A 20,379-nucleotide genomic window follows, 5' to 3' on the forward strand; every position below is an offset into this window, starting at 1 on the left:
TGAAATTATTATTTTATCAATAATTGTGAAATTATTATTTTATCAATAATTGTGAAATTATTATTTTATCAATAATTGTGAAATTATTATTTTATCAATAATTGTGAAATTATTTCATTCATTAACGTGTTTTTCAGCATTTCTTTAAATGATGCGATTATGCCAGAATTCAGGATGCCGAATTTTGCCTCTTGAAATATGAAATCATAGGCATTAGTGTGGCCCCGGTTCCCCCGAATTCGTTATGACGACCCTTTTAATAAGTACACCATTAGTATTGAATCTGAAAAGTATCTCACAATTCTAAATACAGCAGTACAGATTTCATTGGCTAGTTATTTAACTATTTAACGAAATTTTGTTTTTAATTTACTCGTTTTTCTCTGTGAAGTAGTTATTTTCTCAAAATGATCGGCAGGCCACTTCAAAAAACCTCCGAGAGCCACATTTGGTTGAAGATCATTACCGTAAGCTATTGCTAATATCTATGATAACAGAGTCAAAGAGTACTCACACATTCAATTACAATTGAATGTGCAAATACTGTCTGCGAACCACCTGTGCCGTCGTCATGGACCAGAGGTGGTCCGCGGACCATAGTTCGAGAAACAATGATATATTTGATTTGATCAAGTGTGGAAGTTCAGAACTCTCAACTCAAATGCCTGAAGTTGAATCACGCTTGTATTTAATTTATATACTTACGTAAATACACAATGAGCAGCCGTCAACACGTGTCTGTCCGTGACTAATGTCCCAGTACAACCGAAATTTCCAGTATAATTTTTCGGTGCTGTCCCTGGTACTTGATAGATTTCTACGTATACCTGGTGAGAATGAAATTTGCGGAGTGATTCACTGTCACAAATTTTATCGTCGTTACAAAATTCAATATAATGCCCGTCAACCAACATGGAAGTTACCGCTCGACAGTTTATAGCTTACACTGATATCGACGATGAGATATTCAGAACTCACCTTTTCGTTTGGCCACGCCACACATGATTCAAAATATCAATAGAATAATAACTGACAGAAATTTTGATTCGTCAATTATTGCTAAAAATCTTGGGAAAGAAGCACAGCCTTACCGCAAAAGGGAACATCCCTCGAGCAGCTGGTTCTCCACCGATGACGTCCTCTCGTCGGCGACAAGGGCAAAACGGTCCTGCAATAGCAACGAAATGAATTCATGCATTGCTTCAAAAAGACACAATCATCTGAAAGTGAAACGAAAACTCGGATTTCACTTAACACAAAAATTTGATTAATATCACGCTTCAGAAGTGTCACAGAAGATAACGTGCTCTTACGTAGTTCCTGAACGTGTTCGTATCTCGAGATGCGTGGTTCGCCAATGGATAAGCCCAGCGTAGATGCGTTCGGAGCTTCTTGAATCTAAGAAAATCAACATATTTACCACCAACATGACACTTGACTAGGATAGACTTCGAGCAAACATACTCTACTCAGAGAAACGACGCCATTTTCAATTACTCGTACAATATATTAATTACTGGATACAAAGCGGCGATAAATTTTCTGGAGAAATGATTCATATATGTCACGAGTGCACCTTACACACACTCTCTCCCCCTCTCGCCTTCTCATCGAGAAACCACACATCATTCATACATACATGGGATGCAACACGTGTGCCCTCCTTTCCCTCACCAGGTATTTCTAAGACGCACTTGAGCACCGAATAAGTACGTATTACATAACACAATCACAACTCTACAGACACACACATTGTGCCTCTGGGCCAATGAAACCCCTTACAGAAATCAGGCGATTGCCTTCGACCAATAGCAGAGGTCTTCACCATCTTGGTTTGGGAACACACGAGGCTTTTGCCGGAGAGTATTGCTGAAGGTTGGACGACCAACATGTCGCGTTTGAAGAGTCGTGAATTTATCCTAACCCCGGGTCGAGATCCCTCAATGTAGGGGACGCAGGAAACCTTGCCCGAGATGACGGTGAGTGATTCAAATTATATAAATAATTATTTTGTGTTTAATTTGGTGGAGTGAGAGTGTCCAATGTTTCATGTAAATTGTATCGAGTAATATTCACGGTGTCGAAGTATTTTCAATGAATGAATAAAGTTAAATTGTAATTCGCTAATTGAAAAGGTTATTATTATCATTTTCGCAATGTCCTGTTTATAATGCCTAGTAATATATAATATGTCGTGCAACGAAACTAGTTCGTTTAAATCTCCGGCCGCGTCCGGCGCAACCTCTTCAACATATAGTGGTGCCGTCGACCGGCGAATCTGTGGTATATTTTACTAGTGTGGCACTCTTAAATATTGTCAGGATTAACTTGGCGTAACTATACTGAACTGTCGTAATTATTATTTTTCAATCGTTGTAACGTAGTTGTGTAAGCGTATTTTTCCATAGTTCTCATAATTAAAAAAAAAAAACCTAATGTGATTGTGTTTCTATCGTTTGTTAAAATATTTCCTTTTATTGAGTGTGATTTGAGTCATATTTTGAACGTATAATTTGTGTTTCTCATGTTGAATTCCGATTATTGTCGACGATGTGATTTCAGTATCGTGATTGAGATCAAATTGTCAAGACTTAAACCTGAGCGCCATTTCTATTTCCTTTTCGGATGAGTCTATGTGTGAGGAAAAACTCGTTTTTTTCCCCGATTTTTTTTTTCCTCGTTGTCTCCTCCCTCGCAACTCATGTCATGTCTCCGGTGGGAAATTTTATTCGTGTTTCGTTTTGGTTGTGTTGTTTCGTGATTACTGTTTAGCCGATTAGTTTCCCAGTCAGATTTTTTTTTATATACACATAGGGATAATTTCACACAGACTTGCACAATTCACAAACATTGAGGTACATTTTGGATTTGAGAGGACTGTATTTTATTCTTGTAGTGGTCTCAACCACTAAATATTAGACGTGTGATCCTCCTCTTTCTCGTCCCCTCTATCGTTCTTAAAACGGTAAAGGCTGCCGCCTGTACACTTCTCCAGGCGAGATACCTTACACAATTTTTTTTTTTTTTATATTTTTTAACACATATTTGCCCCTTACGTGCTTATTGAGAGTTGGCTAAAATTTTTTTTTCCTCCTTTTCACACTATATCATGGCTCACGAGGAAGCCCAAGCTCAGAATGTCCAGCAGTTCAACATGTTTCCAATCATAGTAGGCACTTACAATTCCATACCCGTATTTGATGGAACAAATTCAGGATTGACAGTGACTGATTTTTTTTCAAGAATTGATCGTGCATCAGCCTTGGCGAATTGGGATGCTCATACTAAGAAAGAGATTGCATTACAGAAATGTTCTGGAGCTGTACTTGCTCACATTCAGTCAAGCTCTCACTTGATAGACCCTATGACCTATGAACAATTTCGTGCTCATGTAATAGACAGATTTTCTTCACCTGACAGACCTGAGATAGTGTTGTCTCAATTGACAACAACAACACAATCAGATTCTGAGAAAGTCAGAGATTTTGCTGATCGTCTTGAGTCACTAGCTCGACGTGCTATTCAGGTCACACCGAATGAACCGGTGGCCATAACAAATTATCGTGACACACTTCTTTTGGCCAGATTTAAGGCTGGTATACTATCTCATATGGAACCACTTATTGCTGCCCACAATCCAGCAACCTTTCGAGAGGCAGTTGACTTAGCCTACCGTATCGAGCAGGCTAGTTCCAAACCTGCATGGGTTTCTTCTTCGTCTAAGGAAACCATTATGCCATCACAGGCACCTTCACTTTCAGATTCACTTGTTCCCACACTTCTGAACAGAATTTCTTCTCTCGAGGAACAATTGCAAAAACTGCAGGTAACACAAAAATCTCCTGAACCACAAATGAGGCACACTTGTTCTCCTCAGACCTCACGTCGCCTTGTCTGTTTTAATTGTGGAATTCCTGGTCACTCATATAAGGTATGTCGAAAACAAAATCATCCATATTCTTTTCGTTCTCAGAGTAATTTTCCACGATCTCAAAATTCTTTCAACTCTCGAAATAACAATTCTAATTGGCGTCGAAATTCCTCATTTCGTTCTTTTTCTCCTGGAAATACCAGAGAGTCGGTGTCAAATTCTCAGTCTAGTCGTCAGCAAGAAAATTCTCAGTCTGGTCGTCAACGAGAAAACTCGCCGTCTACTCATCCAAAGCGTGTCAGCTTCAACATGGTCGCTGCTGAGAATCCTTCCTCAACTCCTGAACTTCCGATTGTCAATGTTCAAATCCATGAACTGACCCTGCCATGTCTTGTAGACACAGGTGCTGCTATGTCACTAGTTACAGACGAGTGGTGTCAAAAGTCCAAACTGACTCGTAAATATCAAGCTGTCACTCCAGCAGTGCGAATGACTGGTGTCACCGGTGAACCAATCGTGATTCGACACAAAATCTCTCTTCATTTCGACATGGAAGATTGTCATTTCTCCCACACATTTTTTGTCATTCCACACAGTGCTTGTCCGTACTATGAGGCTATCCTTGGTGTGGACTTCCTGAGTGCACAAGCTGCTGCATTCAAATTCAGTAAAGATGGACTGTCATTGACCATTCCTCATCCAGTGTCATCTGTCAAAACCTCTGTCGCTCGCACCAAGAGAGATATTGTTATTCCTCCTCATACTGAACTTTTTATTCCTATCTCGGTGGCGCAACCACTCAAGTCTCCTCATCTACTCTTTGAAGGTATGAAATATACGAATCAAGTTTTTGTTGTTGCAAATGTTCTTCATGCCCATGATGATGACAACACGTATTTGCTAAAGGTTCTTAACGCTTCCGCTGAATCTGCATCCATACCTTTCGACACTGCCTTGGCCAAAGTTGAGAATATAGAGTTCAACGAGCATGAGATACCTGATTTTCCTGACGACTTTCCTGAGCTTGACGAGTCAACTTCTCGTTTCAACTTGACAGCGGTCCCTGATGAACATCGCCAGGCTCTTGAGGATCTCCTACATGAATATCGTGATGTGTTTGCCATTTCTCTCAAGGACTTATCTGGCTGTGACACCCTCCGGCATCATGTGCATCTCCAAGATGATATTCCTGTTCGGCAACGAGCATACAAAATGCCCCATAAGCTCAAGACTGAGTTGCATAGTCAGCTGAATGACCTCTTGGACGCTAACATCATTGAACCATCAGATTCTCCATATGCTGCACCAGTACTCTTTGTCAAAAAGCAAGATGGTACTCATCGCCTTTGCTGTGACATGAGAAAGCTCAACGCCAAGACTGTTCCAGACAGCTACCCATTGCCAAACATGAATGAGATTCTTGACACACTCTCTGGGTCCATTTTTTTTTCGTCTCTTGACCTAAATTCTGGTTTCTTTCAAATGAAAATACACCCCTCAGATTCACACAAAACTGCTTTTGTTACTGACTATGGACTGTTCCAGTGGAATAGAGTTCCCTTTGGTATGAGAAATGCTCCCAATTCTTTTCAGAGACTAATGGAAATAGTTCTCTCAGGTTTGCGTCCTTTGCAAATCGGAACATATATTGATGATATTATTGTGCCTAGTACTACTGTGTCTGAAAATTTAGAGAAATTGAAAATTGTTTTTGACCGTTTAAGAACTCACAATCTTAAATTGAAACCCTCAAAATGCACATTTTTGACAAGAGAAATTAAATACTTGGGTTTTCGTATTTCAAATGGTGAAGTCACTCCAGACACAAACAAAATAAATGCAGTCAAACAGTCAAAAGTGCCAGTAAACAAAAAACAAACAAGATCTTTTCTCGGCTTAACTGGGTTCTATAGGAAATTTATTCCTAACTATACACAAATTGCTTTACCGTTGATTCACTTGACAAAACCAACACAGCCTTTTACATGGTCCCAGGATGCACAACTTGCATTTGACACACTTGTCAATGCTATTGTTTCAGAGCCTTGTCTTAAACTTCCGCAATTTGACCGTCCTTGGTTTTTGTATACAGATGCTTCTTCCCAAGCTCTCGGTGCTGTTGTAGCACAAGACGATGACAATGGTGTAAGGCATCCTGTGGCCTTCGCCTCGCGCAAACTCAAAGGTGCTGAACTAAATTACTCAACGGTTGAACGTGAATTACTTGCAATTGTTTTTGCTGTGTCACACTTTAAAACTTATCTTTATGGTACCACCTTCACTGTGTATTGTGATCAGGCTAGTCTGTCAAATGTATTGAAACTCAAGGACCCACACAGTCGTATTGCCAGATGGGTCATGTTACTTCAGAATTACACTTTCCAAGTTCAACATAAACCTGGCCGACACAACATTACGGCTGATTATTTATCACGTCATGTCTTGCCTGTATCTTTCGTACAATTAGAACTTGTTCCCAACCACTCGTTGGATGATTTGAAGTTGGCACAAGACAATGACAAATTCTGTCAACATGTCAAGGATTGCATAACAAATAACAAACATTTGCCAAAACGATACAAGGACATGAATTTTTTTTGCCAAAATCACATCTTGTGTGTTACCTCTAAAGCTAAACCATCTAATATGAGAACAGTACTTCCCACATTATACATTCCAGAAGCCTTGTCATTGTCACATGATGTCTCATCATCTACACATGCGGGGAATTTACGAACACTTACTCGTCTTCGACAGAAATATTGGTTTCCTAATATCACTAAACTAACTAAACAATTTGTCTCTTCATGTGTGTCCTGTATGGAAAAACGTGGTCATAGACCACAGGACAAGTCACCATTCTTAAGAGTTCCATTGACAACTCGCCCAGGTGAGCGTGTAGCCATGGACTGCGTAGGACCACTACCTACAACATCTTTTGGTAATTCATACATCGTAGTATTGTCAGATTATTTCACACGATGGCCTGAAGCATATGCTGTACCACATATTAGAGCTGACATGATTGCACATGTCTTAACTAAGTACATTTCTACACATGGTATTCCATCTCAAGTACTCACAGATAGAGGGTCAAATTTCCTATCTCAACTTATGACTGATCTGTATAAAAAGCTTGGTATACAGAAAATCACCACACATGCATATCATCCTCAGGGTGATGGTGTCTTGGAAAGATTAAATGCCACGTTAATTCATTCCCTCAGTCATCTTGTCAATGAAACACACACTGATTGGGACACTCATTTACCATGGGCCTTGTTAGCTCATCGTTCTTCATTACACTCTTCGACTGGTTACACGCCAGCATTTCTGCACTATATGTTGAAGAGGTTGCGCCGGACGCGGCCGGAGATTTAAACGAACTAGTTTCGTTGCACGACATATTATATATTACTAGGCATTATAAACAGGACATTGCGAAAATGATAATAATAACCTTTTCAATTAGCGAATTACAATTTAACTTTATTCATTCATTGAAAATACTTCGACACCGTGAATATTACTCGATACAATTTACATGAAACATTGGACACTCTCACTCCACCAAATTAAACACAAAATAATTATTTATATAATTTGAATCACTCACCGTCATCTCGGGCAAGGTTTCCTGCGTCCCCTACATTGAGGGATCTCGACCCGGGGTTAGGATAAATTCACGACTCTTCAAACGCGACATGTTGGTCGTCCAACCTTCAGCAATACTCTCCGGCAAAAGCCTCGTGTGTTCCCAAACCAAGATGGTGAAGACCTCTGCTATTGGTCGAAGGCAATCGCCTGATTTCTGTAAGGGGTTTCATTGGCCCAGAGGCACAATGTGTGTGTCTGTAGAGTTGTGATTGTGTTATGTAATACATACTTATTCGGTGCTCAAGTGCGTCTTAGAAATACCTGGTGAGGGAAAGGAGAGCACACGTGTTGCATCCCATGTATGTATGTGTGGTTTCCCGATGAGAAGGCGAGAGGGGGAGAGAGTGTGTGTAAGGTGCACTCGTGACATATACCTCTGCGGAGAATCGAACCATCGTCCCTTTGCCTATCGGGTGAATGCAGTAACTAATACACTACAGATGTCTGATATTTTCTTCCCTTAAGGGAACAAGATATGTTTTAATGAAAATTTCTTATTACTGTAAATTTCTTGTTGAAATGCTTTAATGGCACTTCAGTATCAATATAATAAGGTCTCTTAGTTTAAAAGATGTGCGTTTCAATAAGCTTGGCGACTTATTTAAGCACCAAAAGGTGCCAAACTTGAATGGCCATTTTTTGGTGATTTTTTTGTCCCCTGCGCCTCAAATTTCACTGAAAAGCATCATTTTCTTAATATTATTTTGCTCTGTAGGCATAAATCAATAATTTGTAGTATCGATGCTACTGTGTGATTTTATTTTCATGATAATTTTGGGAACGAAAATTGAAAATGATGAATAATTTGCTAATTTATGCCACAGAAAGAGGTTTATATATTTTTTTCTTATTATTGGTTTCTCATAATACAAAATGCATGTTACGAATCATTGATATATTCCTACAGAGCAAAGTAAGAAAAAATTGATGCTTTTCATTGAAATTTGAGATGCAGGAGACGAAAAAACCCCAAAAACTGACCATTTCAGTTTGGTGCTTTTTGGTGTCTAGAAAAATCGCCAAGCTTGCGGAAACACACATTTTTTTAAACTGAAAGACCTGAAACTTTTATTATATTGATGCTGAAATGTCATTAAAGCATTTTTAGTAAGAAATATACAGTAATTAGAAAGAGTTTCATTTGTAAGTCCCTCGTCCCAATGGGCTATATCTAAAGGCATTAAATATGAGGAATGAGTGGTTCAGAGAAAATTAAACTAGGAAGGGGAAGATGGGGAAACAAGCTTCAAAATTTCTGTAGCGCTTCCCCCCCCCCTCTTCCTCCCAGGTGACAAAACCATAAATCTGCCCCTGGTGTCATCCAAAAGCAATGTTTTGATTTGAAAATCTGTGATTTCAATTAACGGTGATTGGGCAAATGATTTTCATGCGCTTTCTCTATTAAGTCTAGAAGCTTTCTTATATGCTGCTTAGAGGGTCGAAACATCCCACAACAAGGTGAAACACCACAGAAAATTGTACACAGCTGCTTTGCACCTCATGAACAGGATTTTCTCGGAGCAAGCACTGTTGTCTCTAAATCATGACGAGTGAAAGTTTGCTGATTTGGGATGAGAAACGAGGTCACTAGTTGCTTAACAAGATGACCTTTCACACACTTTTTTGAATTTGTCTGATTCATAAAGGACTTTTGATTGCAGTCCAGTCTCAGGGCCGTCATTTAAACTTTTTCCGGGGGTGGGGGGGGGGGCAAAACAACATGTACTCAATGCACGCATATATATATTTGTGTATGTGTATGTATATATATATATATACCATTTTTAGTGTATTTTCAAAATACGCTGGGGGGGGGGCACGGCTCCCAAATGACGGGCCTGAGCCCAGTGCTCCTAGCCCTTAGGATATAAGCGGTGGCTCCCTTTTTCTTAATTGCCATGAAATTGTGCTTTAAAGTCGCCACCCACAATTGTCTCTTGATAAGGGTAAATTCACACACATCAGTGCCGTCGACGTACCGTCATTGTTGAGACGCCGATGCTTCCGACCCGTTACAAAGCGGGCTATTCACACACATCAGTGCAGTGTCGGTCACTGCCACGCAAATTACCGTTTGGATCATGAGCAAATCAATGGGATTTAACCTCTTTACGATCAGGGACGTAATATTGCGTCCAAACGCCAGAAGAACAAATCCAATTCATCCATTTCTTCAACCACTTTTTCCGTGATCGCGAAGGGTTACTATAACCACATGAAACAAGAGTTGAGTGTGCTTTTCCCCCCCTCTCCCCCCCCGTCTCAACAAGTAAGCGATCAACTGATAACGATGGTGGCGATTCCCCTCAGTTTTTCCTACTGCTGTGTTCACTTGCAAACTTATTTGCTCAATTGCTACTCCTATGCTCACTACTTCACTGATTTACTTATTCGCCCATTATTATGTTCATTTGCTCACTAACTTGTTCACTTATTCTCTTATGCATCCTTGCTAATTGATTTGTCAATTAATTCTTTCATTCCTATGCTCACTTGTATGATAACTTGCTCATTCACTACTTCCATGCTCACTTGTTAACTTATTTGGTCAATTGTGACTTCTTCTGTGACTTCACTTGTTCACTCGCTCACTTAGATGCACAATCAGCACTCTTAAGCTTCCATTCTCACTGATTTTCTCATTCACTCACTTCACTGCTCACTTAGCTGCACAATCAGCACTCTTAAGCTTCCATTCTCACTGATTTTCTCATTCACTCACTTCACTGCTCACTTGCTCATTGATTTGTCATTCACTCATTCCTATGTTCACTTGCTCATATACTACTTCTGATTTGTCTTGTTCACTGATTTGCTATATGTTCATTCCTATGCTCACTTGCTCAGTAACTTACTCATTCACTACTTCTGTGCTCACTTGCTCAGTAACTTACTCTCACTACTTCTGTGCTCACTTGCTCAGTAACTTACTCACCACTTCTGTGCTCACTTGCTCAGTAACTTATTCATTCACTACTTCTGTGCTCACTTGCTCATTTATTTGATCAACGAAAACGTCTATGCTTACTTGCTTTTTGCTTGCTCATTCACTCACTTCAGTTTTCACTTGCTCACTGATTTGTCATAGACTCTTTCTTTTGCTCACTGATTTGTCATAGACTCTTTCTTTTGCTCACTGATTTGTCATTCACTCATTCCTATGCTCACTTGCTCACTAACTTGATCGTTCGCTACTTCTGTGCTCTCTTGCTCACTGATTTATTCATTCACTTATTCATGTGTTCTCACTTGCTTATTCACTACTTCTGTGCTCACTTGCCCTTCGCTCACTTTCATGATCACTTGATCCTTCCTATGATCAGTTCATCAGAGATGAGCTCATTTAATCATTCTCTCTCTCATGCCCACTCGCTCACCAATTTTCTCATTCACTCATTCCTGTGGTCATCTGCTCACTGATTTGGTCAATTAATGTCTCATTTGAATGAGCAAATCATTGAGCAAGTAAGAGCAGAAATAGTGAATTAGCAAGTTAGTGAGCCAGGGAGCAAAGAAATGACGATGGAACAAATAAGTGAGCATAGTAGTGGCGATTGAGGAACTAAATGTGCAAATGAGCATTACAGCGAGCAAGTGTTTACAGAAGTAGGGAATTAGCAAGTTAGTGAGCACAGAAGTAGGGAATTAGCAAGTTAGTGAGCACAGAAGTAGTGAATTAGCAAGTTAGTGAGCATAGGAGTGAGAAAAAATCTAAAACATATATTTCACTTAAAATTCGGAAAACAGAGCACTCAGGCAGTCGTCCGATTGGTTAGGGGCCGTTCAAGTATTACGTCATCATCGATGGGGGGGGGTGTTCCGATTTGCTGACTTTTGACGACAAGGGGGGGGGTTTGGATGATGTTTACGTCATCAACCACCCTTTATGAAAATATGAGTTAGGATTCAGAGGGGCAGAGCTGATGACGAAAATTTGCTGACAAGTGCGGAGGGAGTCAGCGTTTTGCTGACTTTTGCTTGCAAGGGGGTCAAAAATGGCTAAAAATTTGCTTACGTAATACTTGAACGGCCCCTTACGTGCCCTGTGCGACCAAGATAAATATCGTCGTGCCCTGTGCGACCAAAAATTCCTTTTCTATTGTTCACTTCCACAAGAAAGGGCCATCCCTCATGTCGTGGTATTATAATTGAATTGCTATTCTATTTCTGCTGTAATCCATATGCTATAGACATTATGTAACATTTAGTTCAGTATGTGATGGAAAGCAAAACATCTTTTTCTTAGTTTATTTATAGAATCTTTTTTATACAATTCAACTCGTATGAACTAATTTAGTTCATCAAGAGGAAAACTTGATTGATTCCAATTGATAATAAATACAGGAACAGGGTATTTATTATCAATTCTAAATCACCCTAAATTTCTATCTCCTACAATTTCTATCACCCTAAAATACAGAGCCGCTGTATTTTAGGGTGGTGATGTATACGAAATATCTTGGGAGTAAAATTATACAGTAAGACTTCAGTATAACGTTGACCACGTTTAACGTCATCCCGCCTATAGCGACAGTTTTTTTTTTGGTCCTGCTAGTACAATTTGTAGCAAATTTTATTCGTTATTATGTTACCCCACTGATGAAGTCGTTTTTATCCGAAATCATATATATATTACGAAAATATGAAATATTTTTAATAGCATCTTACTCGGTGCGCCAAAAACGAAAAAAACCTTTCGATAGTTTGTGGGCACTTGAAGTGGCATTCCCTCACTGATAAGTGCCCTACAGAGCCACTGTAGTGATCTCTAAATTTTTTCGCGGATCCAAGTGATCTGGAAATGTGTCCGGGCCGCGAAGTGCTCTGGAACTGTGCCACGCATCACTCAAGTCATCCGTAATTATATGCCGCCGATCACTTAAATAATATGAGAATGTGCCGCGGGTAACATGAGTGATGTAGAACCGCACTGTGGCACACTTAAGGGCTCTAAAACTAAGTCACATCTCACTCAAGGGATCTCTAAATGTGTCACGAATCGCTTAAGTGTTCTGGAATTGTACCACGGGACACTTGAGCGATCTGTAAATGTGCCGCTTAGTTCATTTTTTTCACAAAATTAGGTTTGAAGAGGGCAGGCCGCATCAGATAACCCCCCGGGGCCATATTTGCTCCGCGGGCCAAGGGCCTTTATGCGATTTATCATTGTATGGCTTAGAGGGTAGGTCGCAATGAATTTATTAAGATAAATTTTGCGTTCATAGCCTTCAAATAACATTGAAATTAACAGAAATTGATTGTAATAACATATAAAGGTATTTTCTTCCGAAATTTCAATTGAAAAATATTTTTTTTTGCATTAAAAAATAAATTTTTGATTTGCTTACGTAATACTTGAACGGCCCCTAATTTATTCCGCAAAATTATATCTTTTCGTATTTCAACGACAGATTAGTCGACATATCAGCTCAAAATAGTGCACTGAAAATGTAAAAATAATTGCGGAATGCAAGATTATTTGCCGAGACCTTCCCTCAGTGTAAATATAATTTTGGCCAGGTTTTCGGGTAAAATACCCCACTATGCGTCGTATAAATGGGAGAAATCCCATAAAGGAGATATTCAAGAAGGTCGTATAAATGAACTGTATTCGTATAGTTTCACCTATATTGGTGATAAGAGGGAAGTTTCAAACAAAGGAAGAAAGGAAATCTAATCGAAAGATTACTCTATTCACCAAGATATCACAAAAGAAAGGATTTGTCCCATTAAAGAATGGAGAAGGATTTGGTCGCTCAGGGCACGACGATATCCATCCTGGCCGCACGGGGCACGACACCGTCCGATTCGTCAAAAATTCCCTCGCAAAGAAACCCGCAACTTGACGGCAATCAGACTGACGGGTCGGCGCTTAATGAGTCTGAAGGAAAAGGCTACCAGAGGCAACTAGACCGTTCGAGTCGGGACTATCGTTGCTGCGACGGATGTGCCTGAATACACCTTTATTAGAGAACATATGTAGGGTGAGAGAAGGGGGAGCTGCCTGGTCCCATTGCCTTATTCCACCGACAGACTGCTGCATGGTGGACATACCATTCCACTATGGTACCATATACCATTCCACCATACCACTATGTTACAAAGTGAAAATTCAAGGTGCTTTCTTTTGAAGGGTTCTTTGCACTCTGATGGGTAAAAATTCAGTAAAAAAAGTTTTCTTTCTTTATCATTTCAACTTTGAAATAAATTCCCCCTTTTTCATGTATTTGTTTTGATATTTTTACATGTTCAAAAACGTATGTGGAATAAAGAAAATACTGTAAATATAATTTCTCTAATTGCCAAACCTATACACGTGAAAATACTCTGAAAACGACAGAAATCATTTTTTCACCAGAATAACCAAAAACAAACACAAGCATTTAACAATCCTTGTTAAATGCATAAAACGATAACGAAAAACACAAAATCTGCCAACTTCATTTATGAAATAACTTTACGTTTAAAAATAAAATAGTAGAAAGTAGAAATAGATACAATATATGAGGTATCGCAAAGAACAGAATGAACTAATATATCAAACAAAACGAAAATAACAGTAAATAATGAGAAATAAAAACTTACATTTTCTGCTTGCGATGCGTAAATAAAGCACGTGAATACTTGCAATATAGCTCCGAGCTTGAAATGTGCTGACGTTTGTACCATTTCTGATGCAGAATATAGGAAAAAGTCGCTTCTTAGAGAGGAAGGACTCTACAGAAAGGCTAATTTTTTGATGGGAGAGCAAACACGGCTAGTGAATGACTGAAGAATCACTGATCAGTAACGCAATATGTAGACTAATGACAATCATGTCTGTGACGATGATCGTCGTCATTTTTAACAGGTGCATAAACGATTTCTCCACCCTGTAACTTTCTCCGAAAAGCAGCAATATTTCTTAGATCATTCGGGAACAAAGCGCTGTTGTCAGACGGAAATATTAATTACCTATTCATTGAATTGAATTGAATTGATGGACGCGCAACAAAAAACATTTGCCCATTACACTAACAAATTTTTTTGTCAAACTTATTTTATAAATAATCTTTGACAAAGAACTTTTATAGTGTAAGGCCGGTATTACACTATAAAAGTTTTGTAAAAGCTCTTTGATAAAACGTAAAAATTCAACCAATAAGATCACCGGTTGCAACCTATTGGTTGAATTTTTCAACTTTTATAAAATATTTTTCATAAAACTTAATAGCGTAATCCCGGCCTTAAGCCCGCGCGCGGATTACACCATAAAAATTTTATAATTCTTTTAAAAATGCAACGGATTAGTGAATTTTCTCACCCACGACCATTTACCAACATCGTGAATTCCTAAAGCCCATAACTTCGCGTTACTTCATACACCTAATAGAAATTATAAATTCAAATGTACTGAAAACAAAAGTCAAATTCTATGTGATTGTTTCGCGATCGACCAGAATCCGTTACGATTTCCGATCACGATCGACAAGTTGCCGATCGCTTCTCCTAATCTCGCATATTAAGAGAAAACCCTGAAAGGAGTGACCGGTATATGCCTGCCGTTCACTCAGCTCACTCAGAAAATAGCCAAGCCAAATTCTAAGGGCAAGCCCGAAACCTCCGTACACTGTCATACTAACGATCACGATAGGCTGACACGAACCTAATTTGTTTTAGGCCTTTCGTGGAAGAAGGAATCCTTCTCACCCAGACATCGCATATACAAAGAATTCGCACCACAACATTCTTTTTTATAATGTCCGAACCCATTGCATCCATTGTTAAGGACTGATAGAGAGTGCTCATTGTTGACAGTTTAGAAATGAAGTTAGAATTTATTTCCCTATCATTGTTGAAATTGTCTCCCATTGTTAAAAGCGAAGCTTTTGTAGATAATTCGATGACGTTCCATCCCCGAACAGGTGAGTTGCGTCGGAATATTTCGTTGTGGTACCATTTTAAATAGCCTCGTGTGTATTTTTTGTTTTAGTTTCTCCCTTTCTCCTGCATTATCAGGGTATCAGAATTAATTCTAATTTTTTTCTGTCGAGGAGGAAAAATAAACCGAACCATAGAAAAAAAAAATGTGTTTTCACACATATTTAAAAGCGCTTATCAATTACCAGCGAAATTCCCAGAAAACGACGATGTGATTCGCTCCTATATATTGGGCATGTCATATCACTTGATGGTACCGCTTGCGTCAACACCTTTGGAAGGAGGAAATCGCAACTTCCATCTTCGGAACACCATTTCTCGCTCAACAACAGCTGATGTCGTGCTAGAGAAGATTACACGAGCTGTCTCAAGAGGCATCATAGGCTTCCTGGGAAAATTCTCGCGTACCTTGCACCACGTTAGAAACACAATAGCAGCATAACTAGTTTATACACTTTTGCAAAATTATAGCGTCAGATCTCATTATGATGAAATCCACCGATACAATTGACGCTCTCGGGCAGTGATTTAGAGCAGCATTTAAGTATAGAACATGGTGCGTAGCGCTGCAGACAGAAGAACTGAAACTTCAAGTTAAACAAGCGTTTCATGAATGGATGCTTTATCCGGATACGTTTACGTTGCTACAGTGAAAGGCGCCTACATATGGGGAAACACGTCGGGGGGAGGGGGCGGCTGAATTTTTCCAGTCATTTCATATGTACGATATGTACGGAATTCAGGCCCTTTCACAGGAGGGGAGGAGGTGGAGTAGTGCGTTGCATTGTTTTTCATAAGTTATTGAGGAGAGTCAGCCAAAATTTATTAGAGGCTCAAGTAGCCTCAGCCGACACCATCTAGTCTACAGCAGAAGGCCTACGCGTGAAGCTTGTAACGTCACGAGCTTCACGCTATAGATAATGTTGTCTCAATTCCCCCCCCCCCCCCAGGTACCGACCCCAATCCCCAATGGCTACAGAATTTTTTTTTTCATGACTATCAATTACGAATATTCTTATGACATACGGCCCATGATACACATGCTACTAAATTCGCAATTCTACTAATTTTCACGAATTTGAATGACTAATTAGTTAATCGATTATGATTTCAATTAGCATCAGGATGGCAAATTTATAAATATCAGGAAATTCACAATTTTACTAATTTTCACGTATTTCAATGACTAATTAATTAACTAATTATGATTTTAATTAGCATCAGGATCGTTGTGATTGATGAATGACAATCTCTCAAATTTATGAAAATTAAAAAAATCGCAATTTTACTCATTTTAACGAATTTTAATGACTAATTAGTTAACTAATAATTAGGATCGTAATTAGCATCGGGATCGATGTGATTAATAAATGACAAACTTCCGAATTTATGAAAGTTGATTCTAATTATTCTTGGATATTTACATAATTTTCGTCTTTGAACATGACTTTTTTATTAGAATTGTGTTTGTGTCTTTTTTTCCCCGCTACTGCATATTTCAATAAAACAAGCAATTTTCCTTTATATTCAATATTGGCTAACCGGTGCTTTTCTGTTCTGGAAGAACACGCCAATATGTTTCATTTGCCAAAAAAAGGAGCCTCTGAGGTCCCAATGATGTTGCAAATATTCACCATGGCGTGGCATTGCGCCTTCGGTTCGCGTCACCAGTGTACATGTTTGGGAGAAAATTTTGTGATGTCTTTCTTGTGTGAAAATTAGAGAAAATGACGTCATCAAGGGTGCGCAACATAAATACATTAGGGGCTACGCATTCCGGCATGTGCCGATTCGTTAGGAATTCCGCAGAGGAATGTGTACGAGGTGCATGTGTAACCTGGGAAAAAGAAGGAGAAGAAGCCGTGTGTATATGCAGTTCTGCGTTGCCCCGTGACGTCACAGCATGGCTCAAATGACGCCATCGAAAGCGAAAGTTTGAAGAGGGAAATTTCAGAGAACCCCAATTGGCGCCAAACCACTGAATTTTCTCGGAAAATTAACGTTACGGCGCAGCAATCCCATCCCTGCATACTATAAAATGATTTACTGCTCATCATCTTTTGTGTACTATACAGAAATTAGCTTCCAGCAACTTAATAAATGATTTCGAAAGATAGTGCAAAATGCCAATGTAAAAAATACACAGGAGGCTATTTAAAATGGTACCACAACGAAATATTCCGACGCAACTCACCTGTTCGGGGATGGAACGTCATCGAATTATCTACAAAAGCTTCGCTTTTAACAATGGGAGACAATTTCAACAATGATAGGGAAATAAATTCTTCTAACTACGTTCCCAAACTGTCAACAATGAGCACTCTCTACCAGTCTTTAACAATGGATGCAATGGGTTCGGACATTATAAAAAAGAATGTTGTGGTGCGAATTCTTTGTATATGCGATGTCTGGGTGAGAAGGACTCCTTCTTCCACGAAAGGCCTAAAACAAATTAGGTTCGTGTCAGCCTATCGAGATCGTTAGTATGACAGTGTACGGAGGTTTCGGGCTTGCCCTTAGAATTTGGCTTGACTATTTTCTGAGTGAGCTGAGTGAACGGCAGGCATATACCGGTCACTCCTTTCAGGGGTTTCTCTTAATATGCGAGATTAGGAGAAGCGATCGGCAACTTGTCGATCGTGATCGGAAATCGTAATGGATTTTGGTCGATCGCGAAACAATCACATAGAATTTGACTTTTGTTTTCAGTATATCTGAATTTATAATTTCTTTTAGGTGTATGAAGTAACGCGAAGTTACGGACTTTAGGAATTCACGATGTAGGTAAATGGTCGTGGGTGAGAAAATTCACTAATCGGTTGCATTTTTAAAAGAATTATAAAATTTTTATGGTGTAATCCGCGCGCGGGATTAAGGCCGGGATTACGCTATTAAGTTTTATGAAAAATATTTTATGAAAGTTGAAAAATTCAATCAATAGGTTGCAACCGGTGGCTGGCCACTTATGCGATCTCGAACATTGCCGCGAGTCACTTAAGTGATCTGTAAATGTGCTTCGGGTCATTTAACTGATCTGTAAATGTGCTTCGGTCATTTTAGTGATTTGTAAATGTACTGCGTACCTCCTAAATGATCTGTAAATGTGCTTAAGAGAGGTTCCACTGTGCCAATATATAGCATTTTCGATGAGTGGTCATATTTAAAATCATTTCAATCAATATTTTGACAATTGCGACAGAAGCAAAACCTTCGGATAAATATGAAAGTCGTATAAACGAGGTTCAACTGCATGTCGTACCTCCCGAATTGCGGACACAACACAGCTTTATCGATCGGACGCACTCAAAAATAATGGAAAAATACGGATTGCAGATTGTGTGGAACTGGCAACTTACTTCACTGGTTGTTTGGACGCAATATTACGTCCGCGATCGTAAAGCGCTTAAAAAACGTCGCCGCATTAAACGACAAATGATTTTAAATCTATTCATTAAATCACACAAGGGTTGGTTTTTATGCGTGTTTACAAGTTAAAAATCACTGATCGCATTCTATAGGAAGAGAAAGCTTTTTCCGACTTCTTCGTCCCTTTATATCAGTGGTTCTCAACCTTTTTTTGTCCATGGCCCCCTTTCACCTATTTTTCATTCCTGTGGCCCCCCTTGCGAACATGAATAATTTTCTACTCCCCCTTCCTCCCCCCCCCCCGTTTTCCCATTAGAAGATAGTTATTCAAAAATTGTCAGAAGTATAAATATGTTTGAATTTAATTTGATTAATTTTTAATTTATGAAAATAATGAAAAACAAACACATAATAGAATACAGTAAAAAATAAAATAAATTATTTTCAATCAATGTAACAATGCAACTCTGCGCTTGAAGACGGCACAATGTCATCAAGTTACTGTACTGGATGAAATTTTGTATCATTTCCAAATTAGTTTTTTTTGTGTGTAAATGGTTATGGTTTCATTGATAAATGTCAGTTGTAGCTTCCAAAATACGCATTCTTATAATGATAAAAATCGCAAAAAGTGGTACCAAGCAGTTTTATTAATTTTATTCCCTTCATGAGCGGATAAAAGTAGTAATGAGGGAGCAGCCACACAAATGAATCACAATTGAAAAGTTCAACATTTCACATCGTTTTAAAACATGCATCAAGGATATAGGTTCACGTTGTAGTTCTACTATGAATTCAAAAAAACTGAACTAAAATACGTGTGAAATTTTTTTGAATATTTGTTTAAACCTTTCATTCCAGAGAAACCATGTACGCAGTGACAAAGCTGTTCATGTGAACATAATAATGATTTATTATCAGGATAATATAAAATCGGAAAATATAAATAATAAGATTTTCAAATAAGAAAATTATCAGTTTGTTGACTTCAATTTTGATACGGTCAAAATCTGATATTTCGTTGGATGACAAGCTACCTTCAAGTGGCTTTTTGGTTCATAATGTGACCGCTCTCTCGCAGGCAAACGAAGCAACGTTCAAGTTGGCTTAAACACAGGGCAATATTTCACATAACAGTCCGTACTATATTTAATATACAGGGCGCATAGGTAACGGGGCATATGACATTTTACTGGCGAACCATTGGTCCTAGAAGCATACTTCCAGTTGGAAAAAGTACCCAAATAATGTGTAGTACCCAGATATTTGATTCATGTTGCCGGGGGTTACATGGTTATTAAAATAAAAATGTTAACTCTGTATGCGGACACCCTGTGCCTCAAAACCCAATGTGAAAGTTGTTTCCCGGTCTCCAACAAAAAAATTCAATGTTTCTAATTGCAATATTCACTGAGATATTCGAAGAAAGTTGGAAAAAAAAAAACAGCATTAAATACAGGGAAACCATTTTATCCGTTGCTGTTTTTTCCCAAATTTTCTCAATTTTTCGAATTCGCATATCTCGGTGAATATTGCACTTAGAAACGTGAAATTATTTTAGTTGG

The 20,379-nt window shown here is 38.8% G+C and overlaps 1 protein-coding gene across 2 annotated transcripts; it reads right to left on the reverse strand.

The window, feature by feature from the left end:
- Positions 1 to 555: 555 nt before the first annotated feature.
- On the reverse strand, positions 556 to 15,928 carry LOC149065090 (uncharacterized). 2 transcript variants are annotated; one of them, XM_089254540.1, is made up of 4 exons: positions 15,634 to 15,928; positions 1,314 to 1,398; positions 1,092 to 1,168; positions 556 to 827 (listed from the first exon to the last, which is right to left on the reverse strand). In XM_089254540.1, the coding sequence occupies exons 1-4, from the start codon at positions 15,688 to 15,690 to the stop codon at positions 702 to 704; spliced, it is 345 nt and encodes a 114-aa protein (XP_089110666.1). In that variant the 5' UTR covers positions 15,691 to 15,928; the 3' UTR covers positions 556 to 701. The 2 variants fall into 2 exon arrangements, with proteins under 2 accessions (XP_089110666.1, XP_089110665.1); XM_089254539.1 differs by lacking the exon at positions 15,634 to 15,928 and adding an exon at positions 14,114 to 14,385.
- Positions 15,929 to 20,379: the final 4,451 nt, after the last annotated feature.

Source organism: Pholcus phalangioides, unplaced genomic scaffold, assembly GCF_987345545.1.
Source record: "Pholcus phalangioides strain wild (caught in Gottingen) unplaced genomic scaffold, Ppha-v1.0 ptg000041l_1, whole genome shotgun sequence".
In the NCBI taxonomy this organism is placed as follows: domain Eukaryota; kingdom Metazoa; phylum Arthropoda; class Arachnida; order Araneae; family Pholcidae; genus Pholcus; species Pholcus phalangioides.